Genomic DNA, 20,986 nt, shown 5'->3' with positions numbered 1-20,986 from the left:
TTGTACCCTCTTATATCAGGTGTCACTGTCCGAGTCCCATCTCACATCTGGAGTCCTCATTGGAGTCCCTCTTTACACTAGGTGTCCCATCAGAGTGCCCTTTTACATTAGTAGTTCTCCATATGCCCCTTATATTAATTTGTCCTCATCAGAGTACACCCTTAAAGCAGAGTTTCAGCCTGTGTTAAAAAATGTTTTAAAGTCTTTCAATACAAGGAATTTTAATATAAGGACACTTGCCTGTCCAGGGAAACTGCGATGTTGGCACCCGTAGCCATCCCCTCGATTGGCTTTGGGGGCAGGCACTGGCATCCTTGCAGCTTCACTGCCTGTTTCCTACTGTGCGAGTCGAGCTGCACTTTCTGAATGGTCTCGCTGTCTTCTGGGACCTGTGTGTGTCTCCCAGAGGGCAGTGGGGGGGGAAGGAGGAGGAGCTGTAAATGACCTAGGTCACCACGGCGCCCTTACACGGAAGTGGGATTGGGTATCTGCGTTTGACAGGTGCCAAATGTGGCATCGGAGGGGGGGGGGGGGAAGCAGGTAAGTGGAGCTTCCACTTTTCGGTGGAACTCCCATCAGAAAGTCCCCTTACATCGGGGTCCTCATCGGAGTCCCCACCAGATCAGTGCATGCACTCTGAGACCCATTACAATCTAAGGCCCCTAACTCGCATTCATACGTATACATACTAGGGCCAATTTAGGCAGGATCCAATTAACCTCCCAGCATGTCTTTGGAGTGAGGGAGGAAACCCATGGAGGCACAGGGAGAACATGCAAACACAAGGCAGGTAGTGTTGTGGTTCGGTAACTACTACACCACTGTGCTGCCCTACCCCCTAGATTTGCGTCGTAATTGTACAGATGTTTACTCTGTATAATATTATAAATTGTCTCATCCCTTATTGTAGGTTGTAATATAATTTTTTTTTTTTTTTTTTCATTATTGTTGTTTTTACATGCTGTGCATAGATTTCATGTCATAAAATATTCTTAGCTTCCTCCAAAGACTATTTTTATACATGAGGCCAATGATGTAGTGTAGGCATATTTTTATGGGGTGTCTGTTTTAATGCATGTCTTCCTGCCTGACTTTTTATACTGTTCTTATTCTCATAGGACACATCCGGATCTCTGATCTTGGATTGGCTGTGCACATCCCAGAAGGTCAAACTATTAAAGGCAGAGTAGGCACTGTAGGATACATGGGTGAGTAGAGGTATTAAGGTGACCAGGAAAAGTGCTGGCTAAGATGGGGATATAACAATGCTTTTTGTCTTTTAGCTCCTGAGGTGGTGAAGAATGAACGGTACACATTCAGCCCTGACTGGTGGGCGCTTGGTTGTCTGCTGTATGAGATGATAGAGGGACAGTCCCCTTTCCAGCAGAGGAAGAGGAAGATCAAACGTGAGGAGGTAGAGCGGTTAGTAAAGGAAGGCCAAGAAGAATATTCAGGCAAGTTTTCGCCAGAGGCTAAGGCTCTTTGTACTATGGTGAGTAAAATCGCATTCTGTGTGACCTTTACATGAATTGCCAATTCTAGTTGGTTTTGGGTACTTCAAAAACAGATGCATGCTCTGTATTAAAACAGCACTCAGTAGGCTAAATACACAAAGCTTTAGCTCAAGGATAAGGATCTTTTTTTAAGTCGTATTCACATGACTGTACTTTACAAATCTCATTGGACTGTGAACTCTTTATGACCAGTCCATTTTTTTGCTAATTGGCACTATTCTACTTTTACTGGCAATTACTCAGTCATGCACTGTTGTACTCAAACAAAATGTATATAATTTTTTGACCACACAAATGGAGCTTTCTTTTGGTGCGAGTTATTCACCACTGTTTTTTTTTATCTTATATTATGGGAACGAAAAAATAAAAAGTAGACCAAAATGTATTCTGCTACATGTCTTGTTGGCAAAAAAAAAAAAATTCCAATAAGTTTTTTTTTTTTTTTTTTTGTACTACTAATGGTGATGATCAGTGACTTATATAATATATGGGACTGCAATAGTGTGGTGGACAATCTGACGCTAAGTGGGAACAAACTGACCCTGAGATCACCAGGGACGCAAATATAGTGATCAGTGCTAATAATATACACTGTCACTGTACTAATGACACTGGCTGGGATGAGGTTAACATTTTGGGTAATTGCGGGGGTTAACTGTGTGCCTAACCATGTGTAATGTGTGCTGCTTTTTACTAAATATCTTTGTTTCTTATTCCTGCTATGCAAGAATAAAAAACAAGGAGATCTTTCCCTCTGTACACAGCCGATTAGCAGGTCCTGGCCATGAATCATTGGCGGAGATCTGCTGACACGGGCTGTGTACAATTAGGCTCTGTTCACACCTAGGCGTATATACGCCTGTAGTGTGACGCCGCAGCCGCCCCTGAGACACTGGAGGGATGATTTCACATTGCCCTCTATGGAGATGGTTCACATCTCCACGCCGAACGCCGTACGCCTGAAAACAAGTCCCGGACCTTTTTTTCAGGCGGCTTTCGGCGTTCGGCATAGGAGATGTGAACCATCTCCATAGAGGGGGTACAGCTGCATTCACAATCGCGGCGTTTTGTCGCCGCAAATCGCGGTACAAAACGCCGCAATTTGTCGCCGCAATTCGCGGGATAAAACGCCTCGATTTTGTACGCCAAGGTGTGAATGCAGCCTTACAGCTGGTGTCGGTGGGGGAGCGCATGTGCCCCCAAACCCAGAAACGGGCAACAGTGTACCAGTGTGACACTGTGCCTGAACGGGCTGCGCCTCTGCAAGTGATTATTATAAAGATCCCCATCCTGGTGTGTTGGCTGTGTAAATCGACCTTCATACGTTTAGACTACATAATAGAAACCATTATTCGATTTCTGGTGAAATCAACGCCACGTTTAATTCAAATACACTTATGTGTACCTGTTAGAAATAGTCTTGTTAGAATTTTTATATATCCACCTTGCAGGGTCTTGAGCTGATCTGAATCTAGGCAAGAGACCCATTTACTGCTTTTAAACGAGCAGTGGGCCCGAGTCATATATTTTTATTTTTTTTCTTACATTCCAATCGCTCTAGACAAAAATGTGTTATTTATGGCAATCAATCCTTTGCTGACTTTTATTTTCTAAGCAGCATTATAAAACGTCTGCTGGAATCTGACTCTTGGCTATGGGCGACATGTCCGCTTTGGTTTACCCAACTATGACATATACAGTATGTAGTAGTTGGTAAATATCTTGAGAAAGATATGAAAGTCTTGAGAACCTAACTTGTGATGTACAGAGGATGTAGGTGTGGTAAATAGCTGCAACATTCACGAGCAGGAAGATCTGGCTTATACGGGTATTTGATTTTTATTCTGCATACCACAGAAATAGGAAGGCAATTAGGTTTTGTAACCCATGACCTGTTCTAGATTTCTGTCATCAGTTGTAGTAGAAGGTGTACCACTTCCTTTCTTCTTTTTTTACACTTCTATATTTATAGCCTGCTGTGAAACAATTAAGATGTAGGTCATTCGTTGTAAACTGGCAGTTCATTATGTTTTTCAGAGGAAATGGTCTGAGGGAGCTTTTATATATAAAAAAAATGTAAAAATACATTCTGGAACATTAATGTATGATAAGAAAGTCAAACTTAAGCCTACTAGAACAGCTAGCTATGTCTGTAATTGTGAAATTGAGATGGTTTTGCTGAACAGGGTAGGGCACTTCCTCTTGATTGTATGGAGAGGTGAGTAAAGTATCGAGTACATTCATTCACTTGGGTAGAAAGGGTAAAACATGACATTAAATGTTAAAATCCATCAGCCCACTAATTGATCAAAAATAACTGTTCTATGTATCCAAAGCAACACCGACCGATGAGACTATATTCTTCTTTTAAATTTAAAATCCTGCCTGGTGGGGACACAGCTACATGGGATATGTTGTACCTGCCCAGAGTTCAGCTTCAAATGAGCTTCCCACTCAAAAGGGGAAGTTCTGCTTGTTTGCTTCATCCCCTTCCTCCGCTGCCACATTTGGCACCTTTCAGGAGGGAGCAGATGCCTGCCAATACCAGGTACCCGCGCACTGTGTGGTGATCTACAGAATTTCCAGACCCTCTTTTAGCCCCTGTGCTGCCTTCTGGGAGACACGCAGGTCCCAGAAGGCAGCGGGACCAGCGGTATCCAATTTGCCTGTAACAATATTGCAGTCCCGCTATAAGTCACCGATTTGCCACCATTACTAGTAAAAAAAAATAAAAAATCCCATCGTTTTGTAGACTAACTTTTGTGCAATCAATCAATATATGCTTATTGGGATTTTTTTTTTTTTTTTTAACCAAAAATATGTAGCCGAATATTATTGACCTAAATTGATGAAGACATTTGTGTTTTTATTGTGGAAATATACTGCGCAGGTCTAAGTGGGTCAAGAATTAATAAGTGATATATAGTGCAAATTAATTCTACAAATTATTGAAAATCAAACAAATGAAAATGCTGCTGCTGCAGCAGAAATATCAGATAAAACATATACAGAGTAATTCGATGGTATGCTGCGCTGCGTGAACTGATTAATCAATACAATGATTGATAAATAAAACATGTGCATACATGGTTAATGCGTGTGAAAACACATAAAGGTTTCAAGATACAGATCCGCCCGCCCGTCCTTCCAGATAGTCGTGAAGGTATACAATGGTGACGTCAGGGAGGAGTGGCGTGCTGACGTCTCCATTGTATACCTTCACGACCATCCGGAAGGACGGGCGGATTGTGAGAGCCGGCCGGCTATTTTTTATCTACACGCTATTTTTATTCTACTTAAGTGTAAGTGCAACCAGTATCTTATTAAATTGTTTTTAAAAACGGTACTACTCTATGTTGGCATCCTTTCTTTTCCTCCTGGGATACCTATTGCGGGGTGACTTGCTTGCGACCCATTTGTGAACATAAAGGTGGAGACTACACACAGGAATCTCTAGGAAACAGCAGAGCTATTGAGCCAGATGCGTATGTGATCTCAACAGAGATCAAATCAAGTCGATAAGCAGATTTGAAATAAGAGGTGGAGGCTTTCTACTATCCTGCTAACAGACACGGTTTCCTAGGATATTCTTGGCACTTACTGTATTTGCTGGCGTATAAGACTACCTTTTACACTTAAAAAAAATGGCCAAAAAGCAGGGGTCGTCTTATACGCCGGGTCAGCTGCTTGGATGCCTGCTGGATGTGCGGGAATACTGTATGTGGCTTTGGCTAAATACAGTATATACCGCTTAGTCAATCCCGTTGAGCGACATTCAAATGAATACAGAGCCTGATCGATTGGAGTAACAACCTCTGCCAATCTGAGCAGGCTACATACAGTAGCCTGCTCGGATTGGCTTTGAGAGTCAGAGAGGCGTGGGCTCATGATGTTACAGCCTCTGCCAATCAAAGCAGGCTTTGTATTCATTAATAGAATACATTGCTCGCTGTGATTGGCTCCAGCTCCAGCAAGAAGGAAGAGGAATATGGCTCCAGCTTCAGCAAGAATGAAGAAGAATATGGCTCCAGAAGGAAGAAATATGAAGCGTTGGAAGCCTCGGAAGGGGGGTCATCTTATACAGTGAGTATAGGCAAAAAATCTTAAACTGTAAAATTAGGGGGTCGTCTTATACGCCCAGTCGCCTTATACACCGGCAAATACGGTATTTTTGATTTACCTTGGAAGTACATGGGAATTCAACACCATATGAACTCTTGAATATTTATCACTATTTGCGGTTTGCACAGGTATTTTTATGTGTACATTTGTCACTTTTTATGTCGTATGAATTTGATTAGTATCTTAAAATCTTTATGTGTTTTCACACGCATTAACCATGTATGCACATGTTTTATTTATCAATATCAATCATTGTATTGATTAATCAGTTCACGCAGCGCAGCATACCATCTAATTATTTGTGTTTTTATAACAGAGTAAAAGTAAAAAATATTGTGTTTTTTTTTTTTTTTTTTTTTGTCAGGTATTTAGTTTGTTTTATAGTACTAAAAGTTAAAAAAAGCATCGGTGTTCACATTCTACCAAAAAAATCTCTACTTGTCGGGAAAAAAAAGACATACATACTTTTTTTTTTATTTTTTTTTTATATCCTTTATTTGGTACAGCGTCGCACAACCGCGCAATTGTCGGTTAAGTAACGCAGTGCCGTATTGCAAAAAATGCCTAGTCATGAAGGGGGTTACTACTTCCAGAGGGTGAGTAGTTTAATTTACATTGTTCTCTCTTTCTGTTTATCAATGATGGTGCTGTAATTATATATATATATATATATATAATCTATCGCAGTACATTTTTTCTAATTGATATACAGCTGTCACATGACCCAGATCTCTCCCAGCCTCTCTGCAAGGAAACTTAAGCAGAAGAGCTTCTAGTCCTTTGCTGCTGGTCATATGTTTAAAAAAATAGCCTTTGGAATACAGAGTAAAAATAACCAGTTCCCGCCCAGCCTATAGCAAAATGTCGAACAGGCGGGATTTTCATTGATCAGGTGGATGTCATATGATGTTTTAAATTCACTGATTTAAATAGTCACACACATTTATTTATATATATATATATATATATATATATATATATATATATATATATATATATATATATATATATATATATATATATATATAATGTGTGTGTATATATATATATATATATATGTGTATGTATATATATGTATGTATTATGAAATCAAATATGTATTATTTTGTGGACATAACATGGCGTAGGTGGATTTCTGCCTGTCACAGGCTGTATCTCACCCATCCAGCCTGTGTCTTAGAATAACAGGGAGGTGATTCCTCCATTAATTTACATAAAATATCCCACCCCATTGTGTTTAGCTGGATAGTGGGCATAGAGGAGGACAGAGGGAGTGGGCTGTCATTTACCACAGTGTATTTGCCCACTTATGCCCACTCTATAGTCACATGAGCTGCTCAGATGTGATATAGAGGAAATGGTCAGCATAGAAACACACTGAAAACTGAGCATGTGCAGAGTTGCCACCACAGCTGCAAAATCCCTAGCTGAATTGGGGACATGGCCAGAAGGGGGAGATAGAGCAGTAGGTTCAACCAGGTTTATTGCAGAATACAGAAAAGGAATCTCGTAGTGACTGAGTATGAACAGCATGCATAACTGCATTTTATCGTTTCTCATGCCTCGCTGTCAGAAGAACAGTCGCATTGTTTTTTGTATTGCTGTCAGAAATATGTAGTGTTTCTGGGGTACGTGACTGCAGATGCATACAGTATTTTTTTCCTTATCGAAGTATATGCTTTGACTGGCACATAAGCATAGCAGTGATAAATACGCGCACTGTAGAAATGAAGCCTCCCACGCACTCATAATTTTTGTTTTTGTATGAATAGGTGTCATGTTGCTGTTCAGTTCTCAAATTTTTTTTTTTTTTTTTCTTACGCAGCTTCTATGTAAAGACCCTGATCAGCGATTAGGGTGTTGTGGTGGAGGAGCACAGGAAGTAAAAGAACACCCATTGTTCAGGCATATAAATTTTAAGAGACTTGAAGCTGGAATGCTAGATCCCCCATTCAAACCAGATGTAAGAATAACATTTTATTTTCAACACTTAAAGAAAGAGAATTTAATGATGTGAACAGGGGAGGGGGAGATCTCCAAGCTTACTCAAGATTTCTGCTGGTCATGGGATGATCAATAATATACTTTTTTATAATGCTATGTGATGTGCTTTTATGTAACCTCATTATCTCGCTATGTTTCAGCCACAAGCAATTTACTGCAAGGATGTCCTGGACATAGAACAGTTTTCAACAGTGAAAGGAGTGGAGCTAGAGCAAACCGACAGCGACTTTTACAGAAAAATTGCTACTGGTTGTGTGTCTATACCGTGGCAAGATGAGGTAGGTCTACATCAAGCGTGATGTAAGGATTGCCAAAAAGTCACAAGTCCAGAAACTAAAAGCCCTTTTATGCAGCCTTAATTGGAAAAGAAAAGGGTATAGTTAGTTTATGATTACTGTAGTGGTAATGTAAATGTCATTTGAATACAACTTTCACATTTTATATACTTGTGCGTTTTGTATTTTTGTATTAAAAATCAAGATTTGTAGATTGGCATTTAAAGGGTTGTAATAAGCAATTCATGCTGCACCAACAAGTACATAATAATATTGGCATAAAGCTGACTTTTTACATTTAAAGTGTAAGTTTACCTTGGTGGTGGGTATTTTTGGGGCACACTCCATACAAGCGCTATTGTTTTATAGCTAAAAATCCACAATATCGGCCATAGCTTAGGAAGTGTATCCCACAAAACATACACAAGGTTAACAAATACAGTAAATCCTTGGTTTGCAAGCATAATTCGTTCCAGAAACATGCTTGTAATCCAAAGCACTTGTATATCAAAGCATTTTTTTACAGGGTATAAAAGAGAAGAGAGGCACCTCTAAGTGTAGCAATACGTTGCTAAATGTTGTACCTTCATTAAATTTAACCATATTGCTACACTTGGTGGCACCTCTGTTATTTTTTTATACTCAGTTGTGACATGACGCTACTCTTATATCAAGACCTCGCTTGTATATCAAGGCAAAATGTATTAAAAGATTTTGCTTGTCTTGCAAAACACACTCTCATACCAAGTTACTCTCAAACCAATGTTTTACTGTACCATAAATGCTAAACACGGTACATTTTTCTGACCCAGCCAAATTTTGATCCATTTATGGGCAGCTTAAAGGGTAAGTTCACCTTTTACCAAAAAATCTGTAAGGTGAACTTACACTGGACTCCCTCCTGATCGCACCCGGTACTGCTGTACCTGAAGCCGGCGATCTCCTGCATTGACGCATCGTATAGCTGCTTTATCGGAATGGGGATCAGAAATCACTGCTGCTTTCTCTACTACAACGCTGACAGGATGGGCTACATGGTTTGTGATTGGTTGGCGCCTACCAATCAAGATGCCTCCTATGCGTACCTCTGCGAGTTGCAATTAGGAGATTAACCCGTGGGGGATTTCTGATCCCCATTCCGGTAAAGCGGCGATTCGATGTGTGACTGCAGGGAATCGATGGCTTCAGGTACAGCATGACCTGGTGCGATTAGGAGGGAGTCCAGTGTAAGTTCACCTTACAGATTTTTTTGGTAAAAGTGAACTTACCCTTTTAAGCTGGCCTAAATGGACCAAACTTTGGCTGAGTCTAAAAATGGACTGTGTTTTTAGCATTTATGGTATTTGTTAAAAGGGTTGTAAAGGTTAATTTTTTATTTTCTAAATCGGTTCCTTTAGGCTAGTGCATTGTTGGTTCACTTACCTTTTCCTTTGATTTCCCTTCTAAATGTTTTTTTTCTTTGGCTGAATTTCTCACTTCCTGTTCCTCCTCAGTAAGCTTGCCCCCATCATCCGTGACATTCTGGCTGGGGGTTAGTCAGCCAGACAGCTTACTGAGGAGGAACAGGAAGTGAGAAATTCAGACAAAGAAAAAAAACATTTAGAAGGGAAATCGAAGGAAAAGGTAAGTGAACCAACAATGCACTAGCTTAAAGGAACCTATTTAGAAAAAAAAAAAAACCTTTACAACCCCTTTAACCTTGTGTATGTTTTGTGGGATACACTGCCAAAGCTATGGCTGAGAGTGTATTTTTAGCTGTAAACAATGGAGCTTGTATGGATTTTCAACCCCCCCCCCCTTTTTTTTTTTTCTGTGTTGTGTGCCCCAAAAATACCCACCACCCGCATTTTCCAGTCTCCAAACACACCCTTTGATATTATTTAGTGCCTTAGCCTTGCCCCTTGAAATGTCAAAATGTTGTTCTACGGCTGGGGCATGCCCCCTGACTTTGTATTTTGCAGTATTGTCACTGATGATTTGAAAGCTTTGATAATAAAAATGTGCTTATTATGTGTTCTTTTTTTTTTTAGATGATAGAGACCGACTGCTTCAAAGAATTAAGTGAAGTGCCCTTGGATGGACCTGTCCCACCTGATCTGGACTGGAGAGGTCTACCTTCCCCGGAACCCAAGAAAGGCCTGCTGCAGCGACTGTTCAGCAGACAGGTGATGGGATAGAGAGTGTTGGGATTTATACTGGTGTGTCATTATAGCAACAGGCTCTTATTCTCAGAGCTGGATAAATTCCAGGATCCAGCTTTAGTAAATCGGCCCCTAATGTTTCTAAATTTGTACAGCTGGTGTCAAAGATTTTTATAATATATTTTCTTGTAGCATTGTTATACAATTGCTATATTATAACAATTTATTGTTTTTACTATATCTGGAAGATATGTTCTCTGGGCCCTTACAGGGGGATCTGTTCTGTGGAAGCTGTGCTTAAAAAGACAGGCACATTGCAAAGGCCTAGTCATTGGTACTGCCAATGGTCTCCCTGCAGCTGATCTTTTCCCCATTACTGACTTGCCATGTCTTGTTCTGCACTGTGTCTGTTATTGAGGTGACCACCTTGATAGAAGTAGGGCTTTGCTTCTATATACACTATTGCCAAAAGTATTGGGACGCCTGCTTTACACGCACATGAATTTGAATGGCATCCCAGTCTTAGTCTGTAGGGTTCAATATTAAGTTGGCCCACCCTTTACAGCTATAACTCTTCTGGGAAGGCTGTCCACAAGGTTTAGGAGTATCTATGGGATTGTTTGGCCATTCTTCCAGAAGGTGGTTATGACTAAGGCCTTATAGGCTGAAACGCGCCAACCTTTCCTATTTGCATTTTGTCTACTGTGGCTTGTCAATAAATAAGTCAATTGTTTTAAGAGCAACGACTGGAGTGCGGATCATCTTTTCCTCATTATTCTACGCAGCCAGCGACTGTGGATCGAGCACCCGGGAGCTCTGCTTTCCATGTGATGTATGGGTAGTAGCACTGACTTTTTTTGTTTATATTCTTCCAGAATCGGATTTGTGAGGTCAGGTACTAATGTTGGATGAGAAGGTCTGGCTCGCAGCCTCCGCTCTAATTCCCCTCAAAGGTGTTCTATCGGGTTGCGGTCGGGACTGTGCAGGCCAGTCAAGTTCCTCCACCCCAAACACACTCATCCATGTCTTTTATGGACCTTGCTTTGTGCACTGGTCCAAATCATTTGGTGGAGGGGGATTTTGGTGTGGGGTTGTTTGTTAGGGGTTGGGCTTGGCCCTTTGGTTCCGGTGAAGAGAACTCATAAGGTGTCAGAATACCAAGACATTTTGGACAATTTCATGCTCCCAACTTTGCGGGAACAGTTTGGGGATGGCCTCTTCCTGTTCAAACATGACTGCACACCAGTGCACAAAGCAAGGTCCATAAAGACATGGATGAGCGAGTTTGGGGTGGAGGAACTTGACTGGCCTGCACAGAGTCCTGACCTCAACCCAATAGAATACCTTTGGGATGAATTGGAGCAGAGACTGCGAGCCTGGCCTTCTCGTCCACATTAGTGCCTGACCTCACAAATGTGCTTCTGGAAGAATGGTTAAACCTTCCTATAGACACATTTCTAAACCTTGTGGACAGCTTTCTCAGAACAGTTGAAGCTGTTATAGCTACAAAGGGTGGGCCAACTCAATATTGAACCCTACGGACCAAGACTGGGGTGCCATTAAAGTTCATGTGTGTGTAAAGGCAGGCGTATCAGAGCTGCCTCCCTAATGACTAGTGACCTGATGAGTGATTGAGAAATAATCAAGCAGCAGAAAGCATACAAAGTATAGATCAAGCAGGGGGATCCTTGTACTGCTGGTCCTCGGTGACAGCTTCCTTTCCTGCAAAACACTTGGGGCTAGATTCAGGTAGGGGCGCTCAATCTAGCGGCGGCGCAGCGTATCGTATTTACGCTACGCTGCCACAAGTTACAGGAGCAAGTGCAGTATTCACAAAGCACTTGCTCCGTAAGTTGCGGCGGCGTAGCGTAAATGCGCGTAATTCAAATGTGTAAGGGGGGGGCGTGTTTTATGTTAATGTGTGTTGACCTGACGTGATTGACGTTTTGTACGAACGGAGCATGCACCGTCCGTGTACATATCCCAGTGTGCATTGCTCCAAATGACGTCGCAAGGACGTCATTGGTTTCAACTTGAACGTAAATTACGTCCAGCCCTATTCGCGAACGACTTGCGCAAACAACGTAAACAATTCAAAAGTCGAAGCGGGAACGACGTCCATACTTAACATTAAGTGCGCCTCATAGAAGCAGGCACAATGTTGCGCGAAAAAGCCTTGCGCAAACGACGTAAAAAACTAACGCCGGGCAAACGTACGTTTTTGAATCGGCGTATCTAGGTAATTTGCATACTCTCCGCCGAAAACTACGGGAGCGCCACCTAGCGGCCAGCGTCAGAATGCACCCTGAATACAGAAAGTAGATATGCCGGCGCAGCTTTGAATTTACGCGGCGTATCTATGGATACGCCGGCGTAATTCTTTGCTGAATCTAGCCCTTGGTGTTTTTACACTTTTTTTTTTGTTTTTTTCATTTTGTTAAAAATGTGTGTTTTAACACGTTAAGATGTTTATTTTAAATGCATTTTATGTGCAGTCTATTGTGTATTTAAAGGAAATAGGAAGTGGTCAATAGGAAGGTTTCAGTTCGTTTAACAAACTTCACTGCACTTAAAAGTGAAGTGAAGAATTTTTTTGCATTTGAAATGTGCGTTTAAAACACATAAAAAAGCAGAAGAGTCTGCCCTTCATTCTGTTTTTTTAATAGATGCCAGCTGCATTTTGTATTTATTTCCAGCATGCAATGCAGCCGCTGCAATATACCTGCATTACATTTTTTGTTTTAGGTTTAATACTGCTTTAAGTGTCCACAGGTACTATATATCATATGTGGCTATTGGCAATGAATAGCAAACCAGCATATAGCAATACTTCTCATTGTTACAAAAATAGTATCCGTTAAATGTATAAAAGTTGATCCAAAGGCCCGTGGAAAATGTTAAACTAGTGAGTTCATTCATACAAAGAATTATTGCTGCACTATTTAAAAAAGAAAAAAAAAATTTTTTGTGGCGTGCTCAAAGTGCTATTAAACCGAAAAATAAAAATTAAATATATACAGTAGCTTATTAATCCCTAAATGTGGTGGCTGCATTACATTTTATTTTCACCTAGTGTACTAGACAGTAATACTTTTTTTCTGTCTTCGGGCCGGTTCCCACCTACATTGCACAGGAACACGTTCCTGTGCGACTCGGTGCATGTACTATTTTTGGTGCGATTTCATCCTGTTCAAATGAATTTGTTGAAAAATGAAATTGCCCCAACAGTAGCGCATGCACTACTTTTTTAAGAGCACATTATATCAGATCACCACTTCTCTATATACAATCCCATGGATCGATGGTTGGTGGCAACTTCAGCCTGGACTGAAGTTCCACTCTGCTCCTCAGCGCTTAATCATGGGGATATAGATGTGTGGCTTAAGGGAGACTTTCTTACACATTTAGCATTTAGGCCCCTTTCACACTGGGCACAGGAGGTGCGCTGGTGGTATAGCGGTTTTATAGTATATAGTGTTTTTTTAGCGCTGCTAGATTGTTGTTTTTACCGCGATATTCGGCCGTTATCGGTGCGGTTTTAACCCACTGCTAGCGGCCGTAAAAGGGTTAATACCGCCGGCAATATGCCTCTGCAGAGGCGCATTGCCGGCGGCAGGGCAGGACTTAGGGTGGTGGGGGCCCCTGGGCTTGAGTGTTGAAGGGGCCCCCTGGAGCCGAGAATTGGGGGGGATCGAAGTTGTTGAGCGGGGGGGGGGGGGCGAATTGATGTTGTTGAGCGGGGGGGAGCGCATTAAAGTTGTTGAGCGGGGGGGATTTTGCAGTTGTTGAGGGGGGAAGTGCCTCTCACCTGTGCCAACAGCCGGGGGCCACAGACTGTCATTAGCCCGGCTGTCGGCTTTCTTCCCTTCAGCAGCCACAGTCCTCCACACACCACTCCGGTTCCTCCTGCTTCCGTGCTGCCTCCTCTTGCAGTGCGGGAAAATTAACCCTTTTGCGGGACTGCGGGAAGAAGCTGTCTGTGCGGGAAAGTCCCACAGAATCCGTGCGTGTTGGGAGGTATGCGCAGGGCCGCCATCAGGAATTTTGGGGCCCCTTGCACAGCTTAAGGCATGGGCCCCCTGAAGCAGAGAACCTAGGGGGGTGGGGGTGCTGCCGCCTGAAATTAAGAAGCGTGGGGGCTGCCGCAAATTGAGAAGCGGGGGGGGCCTTTACAAAAAAAAGAAGAAATAAAGAAGAAAACAAATATATATAAATATATGTAGCCATCCGGGGCCCTGGGGACCTCTGGGCCTTTTAATAAAAAGAAAAAATAAACCTCTGGGCCCTTTAATAATAAAAAAAAAAACATTTATAAAAAAATACATAAAAAAAGGGAGGTTGCCAAACCCGGGGGCCCTGGGGACCTCTGGGCCCCTGGGAACCTCTGGGCCTTTTAATAAAAAATAAACAAAAATAAAAAAATAAAATAAAAAAAGGGGGGGTTGCCACATGGGGCCCTGGGGACCTCTGAGCCCTTTAATAAAAAAATATATATATATATATATATATATATATATATATATATATATATATATATATATATATATATATATATATATATATATATAAAAAAATGTAATTTTTTTATAAAAAAATAAAAAAGGTGGGTTGCCATCCGGGGGCCCTGGAGACCCCTGGGCCCTTTAATAATAATAATAATAATAATAATAATAATAATAATATATAATATATATATATATATATATATATATATATATATATATATATATATATATATATAAAAATAAATATATAAACATTTTTTTTTTTGCAAAAAATAAATAAAAAAAAAAGGGGGGTTGCCGTCCGGGGCCCTGGAGACCCCTGGGCCCTTTAATAATAATAAAAATATATATATATATATATATTATATATATAAAAATATATAAAAAAAAAACATTTTTTTACAAAAAATAAATAAAAAAAAGGGGGGTTGCCGTCCGGGGCCCTGGGGGCCTCCGGACCCCTAAAAAAAAAAAAAAAAAAAAAAATTTTTTTTTTTTTTTTTTAAAGGGGGCCCCCTATTGGGTGGGGCCCCTGGGCTTGAGCCCAGTCAAGGCCAATGGTAAGTCCGGCCCTGGCCGGCGGTATTACCACGGTTTTCCATTGCTTTCAATGGAAAGGAGCGGTGGAGGAGCGATAAACACCCCGCTCCAAAGATGCGGCTAGCAGGACCACTGAACATGGCTGCAGAGAAGTAAAGGTTAAGTACTGTGGGAAGTATATAGAAGTATATAGAGAATAGAAGCAAACATGTGCTCTTAGCCAGTTTAATTGTAGTCTTTGCATTTATTCGCTTGGCCTCTTTGACTGTATTTGTTCTGATTATGCTTTTCCTCCTTCTCCAGGACTGTTGTGGTAACTGCAGTGATAGTGAAGATGAGCCGACTCGCCTATAGTTTCGCGGGACTTCAAAACAATTGAGTTAAACCGGTTTACATTTTTTTTTTTTTTTTGCACACTTATTACCACACACTTCCCCTCCAGAAAGGCAGTTACAACACAGTGCTACATGAATTGGACACCAGTTGTCTGCTAAGGGAATTGTGTCAAATATTTTATGTATAAATGGAAATCTATGAATATAGGAATGTATATTTTCAGCGTTTTTTTTTGCCCTCAGTGGCTTGATAAATGCCATCCCTTGCTGCCATAGGCCAAAGGACTGCACAGGCCTCTCAGGAAGGACTAGCGAAAGGAAACCACACAATATTTCACACTGTCCTTTCTATCTTTGTGCTAAGAAATTTTTTTTTATCTTTGTTTAAAATTTTTATTTTTTTTACTTCTGTATAGGAATACATAGGGTATTTACCACAGTCATCACTTCAAACTCCTTTGAGAGTTAAACCTCCACTTGCAGATATTATGTTTGTCTTTTTCATGTTATGTAAAGCTAAAAATGGACGTTTAGTAATCCAGTATGTGAAAAACTACTTTTAAGCATTTAGGTGTGTCATTTCAAGGCAGGTGATTTAATGCTTGTTTGGGCCACACTGGGCATTATGGGTAATACCTTTAGACTCTGTCGTGGTGAGCCTGCAAATGTTGGAAGGGACTGATTTCATAGGGTGATGGCACACTGGCACTTTTAAACTAGCATATTACAATGCTAGACATATTAAAGAGTTAACTGCTGCAGACAATCTTCACAAATTTAAAATGGTCACAGCTTTTTGTCAGTGCTTGTTCAGCCTAAAAAGTTCATGTACTACATGTGCCAACAGCAACCAATTCATTGTTATATTTATTTTGCTTTAACTGCTTTAAATTATTAAAAGATGGAATATGATTGGTTGCTATGGTTCTAAGAAATCTTTTAACTGGCTTATTAAGCACAACCGACATTTAGATGCCTAGTGTATGTACTTGGCAAGTGGTTGTAAAGGGTGAAGGTTTTTATAGAATGCATGAAGGTAAAAAACCTTCAGTGTGCAGCTCCCCCAGCAGGCTCTTCTAATACTTTTTCAGAGCATGATCTCGATCCAGGGATGTGCAAAAGAGCAGCAGCTCTACCGGTTCTATCCCTCCTCATTGGCTGTCAATCACGGCCAGTGAGGAGGGAGCAGGACTGAGCCACACTCTGTATCCTATAGACACACCGAGGCGGCTAGGAAGCAAGCCTGCACTAGTGCCCCCAGAGCAAGCAGCTTGCTCTGGGGGCACTTGGCAAGGGGGAGGGGCCAAGAGCATCAGCAGGGACCCCCAGGTGTGTTTTTTTTTTTTTTTTTTTTTTTTTTTTTTTTTTACATTTTAGAATCTCTTTAAAGTGGTTTTAAACCCTTACATATAGCCAGTGAAGTGACTAGCTCCAGGTGATGCAAAGATTAAACAAATCCTCCTACATAAGTTGTATCTGTAAATTTGTATGTCACAGAAATTGTCTTTCAAAATCTTTCCAGTTGGCCAGTGTGCATTCTGAATTGCATCCACATCATTGAAAGCCAGATGACCAGCCTTACACCAAAATGGAATTCAGAGTGTAAAGCCATAATAGGCACACTGGTCAACTGGGAAGAATTTGGAAGAAATATTGTGCAGTGCCAGGCAGGACCCACAGGAAAGATCTCTAAAGAGAAGTGTCAAATGTAAGTAATGTTGAATACAGAGAGGGGAACCCACTTATGAGCACTTACCTTTACAGATTTAGCTATAGATCATTTTTACATTCCCAAATCTCCAAGCATAGCATTTTGAATCTGGACAGCCCAAAAAAAAGGACATGTATATGGAATATATTTGTTAATGCTGCTCTTCAAGTGCCTGTGTGCCACTCCCATAGCCCTGTCCCCTCGGTGTCCATGCCTGTGCCTTTTTACATTTCTGTTTTCAGGAAAAGTGCATTGAACTGAATTGTCACTATTTTCTTTCTCCTTCAATGGGGGGCACGAGATTTCAGAGATTGTTGGGTTATACTGCTGCCTACAGGAGGGTTTAAACAGGGGTACAGGCAGTCCCCAGGTTACAAACAAGATAAGGTCTGTAGGTTTGTTCTTAATGAGGAGTTCCACCCAAAGTGGAACTTCTGCTTATCTGTCTCCTCTCACCCCCCCCCCCCTCATTTTGTGAGGGGGTGGGGGAGCGGGTACCTGTTTTTCTTTCGTTGGAAGAAGCCGGAATTCTGTCCCTTCCTCCTTCCCCTGCTGTCGGGCCAGTAGGAGAGGACCGCATGCTTTGCACATGGACCCTTAAGGCTTCACGGCCAGGTTCTGTGGAGACACCTTTTTCCCATGATAATTTTTAGAGGAGTTCATTTCCCTTCCTAGGAGTAGATTACCTCTCACTTCCTGTTGTCTCCCTCTGTTTGTAAGTTACTCGAATGTTCATAACTCAGGGGCTGCCTGTGTTAAAAAAAAAAAAAACAGTGGCTAGCCTGCTACAATCCCTTCTACTCCCAGCATGCCTCAGTTTGGTGAAGCAGTACAAAGGGCAGAATCATTTTGGCTAATGTCCTAAGAAGATAGACGCCTTTCCTCTGCTGAGAAAGTGTAACCTTTTCTTTAATCAAGATGTTTTATTTTTTTTGTTCTGTCAAGACTTCTTTGTAAGCTGCTCAGGTGGCCTCTATATGAATCGGCAGCACTAGCATTGGAGACTGTACACAGACCCCACTGGACGTGAAATTGTGAGGTTAGTTCCCGAAGTTCACATTAATGTCTGTGCTCTGCATTGCAGACCTGAATGTACTAGGTGCTTTATGGATCCAGAGCCATGGAACAACCTCAGCTGTGGCCCTGTCTCTGAAGACTTCCTTTGTAAATAGGTCTGTGTGAGCTGTGCACCAGGAGCCACCATGTTACTAGGGCCACTTTAAATTCACGATTTCTATCGGTTTACTGTGAAAAGAGTAATGCCAAGGGACTGACGGTTGACATCATCCAGTGGGGTGGAATGTTGCGTGTGCTTCTTGCACCCTTTCCTGCCATTCGGTATAGCGGAAGCATCTTCCTGACTGCCACCTCTGGCCACCTTAACCATTCCCGCTACCGGTAACTGGTTCAGGAGTGTCCACTACCTGACCTTCTACCCTGAGCTATGTTGCTTCTGCCTGCGGTGCAGCATGTCTGATCCCAGACACGTGGATAAGAGTCTCGCAGCTCCAGGAGCCTTCAGATCAAGATCAGTTAACTGTTCTGGTGCTGCCTACAGTGCACCCTCTAAAGGTCCCGACTTTGGCAGCCTGGTATTTTGCCCTCTGCTTGAGTCTACACCATCCTCTGAGTCTTCCTTAACACATACCCCCCGCCCCCCCCCCCCCCCCCCCCCCCCCCCCCATATCCAATCCCCTTCAGCAATGTCTCAAAAGCATTTCACCACAGCCATGCAGAATTTTATGGAGCATCTTGCAACTTTAGTTGTTGACTGACTGCAGGGGCCATGAATGCGTCCACACATTCCACTAAATAATCCTTATCTGACCTACTTGAGCCCTTAGTGGACTGAGGTTGGGGCTGCAGAGTCCGACAGTGGTTGGCTTAAGCAGAGTTTGGGCAGGAAGCTGCTGGTAGCACATCAGATGTCTGCATTCAGGTTGGAACACAGGCAGTGGTGGCTTCGGGTGTGGAAAGATGGCTGCGGCTCTGACCAGCAGCCAATCAAGGTGCTGGTCTGAGCCGCAGCCAAATCGGTGTTTGGCTCTGAATACAATCAAGGAACTTGCAATCTTGTTCCATAGACCACTAGCTTCCCACTCCATTAAGTCTTTTGTGTTTTTAGAATTTCTCATGTGGATCCCCCTGTACACTCACCTGTGACCCTGTGGGTTTTGTATTTGGTTCTTTTGGCACGTAAAAAAAAAAAAACTTTAAAATCTATCGGGTATATTCAATTTTCCCCCATCACCCACAAGTTGGTGTTTCTTGTTGCCTCTGAAAGGCATGTGACTTTTATCCTGTAAAGGACCCTTTCTGGTCTTCCCACCAGTTGTGCCATTTCCTGGTTGCTCAGACAGATCATCTTACTAGCTTATGTTCTTAGTCTGGTTCCACCATTTCCTGTCAAGGTGCACTCTACTAGATCTTTTCAACATCAGGCTATGCTTTCCCACAAAACTTATCATGTGGATTCTCAGGCCTTGTCTGATGTGAGCTTTGGGCGTAAGGTCCTTTTTTAGGCGGCTTTTTTGGCTGCATAAAGTCCCCGGTAGTGTTGGTTTTTCCGTGTGGGTCTGTTAGTGTTTTTTGTTGCTGTTGCTCACCTCTCAGTTGGACTGCTTTCGGATATTCTAGCAGTCTGTGAATTCCTGTGTCTCTCAATCCACAAGAAAGAAAATGGGATTCTTGTACTTTCCATAAAATTCATTACTTGAAGTTCCTTTAGGGCCATAGGTCCCACCCATCTCTTTGCTTATGCTATTGGTACTGCTTTTCCACTAAACTGAGGCATGCTGTGAGTAGAAGGGGTTATACCTTTCTGGCAACTACTTTTTGTTTTTACATGGTCCAAATCTTCCTATAGGCAGCAGTATAACCCAAACGTCTCTAATTTCCTGTATCCCTCATTGAATTTTTAAGAAATCGATTGTATGGTAAGTACATAAATCTCATTTTAATGTGTAGCAAAACAGTGAAGCACAAATCGCTCATAAGTGTCGCATATACATTTTCCATCTGTAAAATGTCTGTGTTTTACTGAAAAACATAAAAGTTGCATGGCTCCGGGGAGCCTGGCTGTTGCCTAACATCATGTATGTCCTTCCAGCAGGCTGGAGGGAAGAACTGGCTCATACTGTAAGTGAGCAGGATTAATGAATCTCCTCTTCTGCTCCCAGAGGACAGCCGCCTGGATGCCTTTGTACTTGTATTATCGTAGCACTACTACCTAACTGCACTGCTGCAATGTCACCAAAATGCCTGGATATTTGATTTCTCCTTTGTAACATGTCTTGTTGATTTTTATACATTTTTGTTTTCTAAAAAAAAAAACACGCCAGACTTTTTCTTGTGGTCCGTGTGAATTTCTGAAATCATAAAGATGCTAAAGTTTGTGGTTTATTTGGACAGAAAACTTTTACATGAACTGCAGCTTATTGAATTTTTATATTTTATGGTAAATCTTACCTGTGAAACAGTTTAAATTCAAAATGCATTTCAAGGCTGCCATCTAGGGGTTACTTTGTAGTATGACTCTTTTGCAAAATTACATTTGTTTGAAGATGTGCACATATCTAGGCTAGGACTACATGTGTACCTTTTTATGCGTTGTAGATTGGAGAATTGTTACCCGTGTGACAGAGGCTCCTTATCAAACCTTCTACACTATAGCACCATATACAGGCATGTATAGTTTGTACGCCAGCACACTGTGCCATAGATAGATACAGTTATCAAGTGTACTCTGGGTTAGCGCAATCAAAAGTTGCATGTCCATAAAACAGGGGAATTTAACAAGCGCTGGATACAGGCCTGCATCCAGCCCCTGGACTGCAGTT

The 20,986-nt window shown here is 41.7% G+C and overlaps 1 protein-coding gene across 1 annotated transcript in view; it reads left to right on the top strand.

The window, feature by feature from the left end:
* GRK6 (G protein-coupled receptor kinase 6) overlaps positions 1–20,494 on the top strand; it is a 97,032-nt gene extending 76,538 nt beyond the window's left edge. The window contains exons 11-17 of the mRNA XM_040344448.1: positions 1,119–1,208; positions 1,284–1,492; positions 7,462–7,599; positions 7,781–7,918; positions 9,946–10,080; positions 15,405–15,480; positions 20,260–20,494. Coding sequence (XP_040200382.1) covers positions 1,119–1,208; positions 1,284–1,492; positions 7,462–7,599; positions 7,781–7,918; positions 9,946–10,080; positions 15,405–15,455 — 761 coding nt within the window. The 3' untranslated portion in view covers positions 15,456–15,480; positions 20,260–20,494. The remainder of the gene's footprint in view (positions 1–1,118; positions 1,209–1,283; positions 1,493–7,461; positions 7,600–7,780; positions 7,919–9,945; positions 10,081–15,404; positions 15,481–20,259) is intronic.
* The last annotated feature ends 492 nt before the right edge of the window (positions 20,495–20,986 follow it).

The sequence above is a fragment of the Rana temporaria genome, chromosome 3 (genome assembly GCF_905171775.1).
Source record: "Rana temporaria chromosome 3, aRanTem1.1, whole genome shotgun sequence".
NCBI classification, from domain to species: domain Eukaryota; kingdom Metazoa; phylum Chordata; class Amphibia; order Anura; family Ranidae; genus Rana; species Rana temporaria.
Note: the sequence above shows the minus strand (reverse complement) of the source record. Positions and strands in the feature narration are given on the sequence as shown.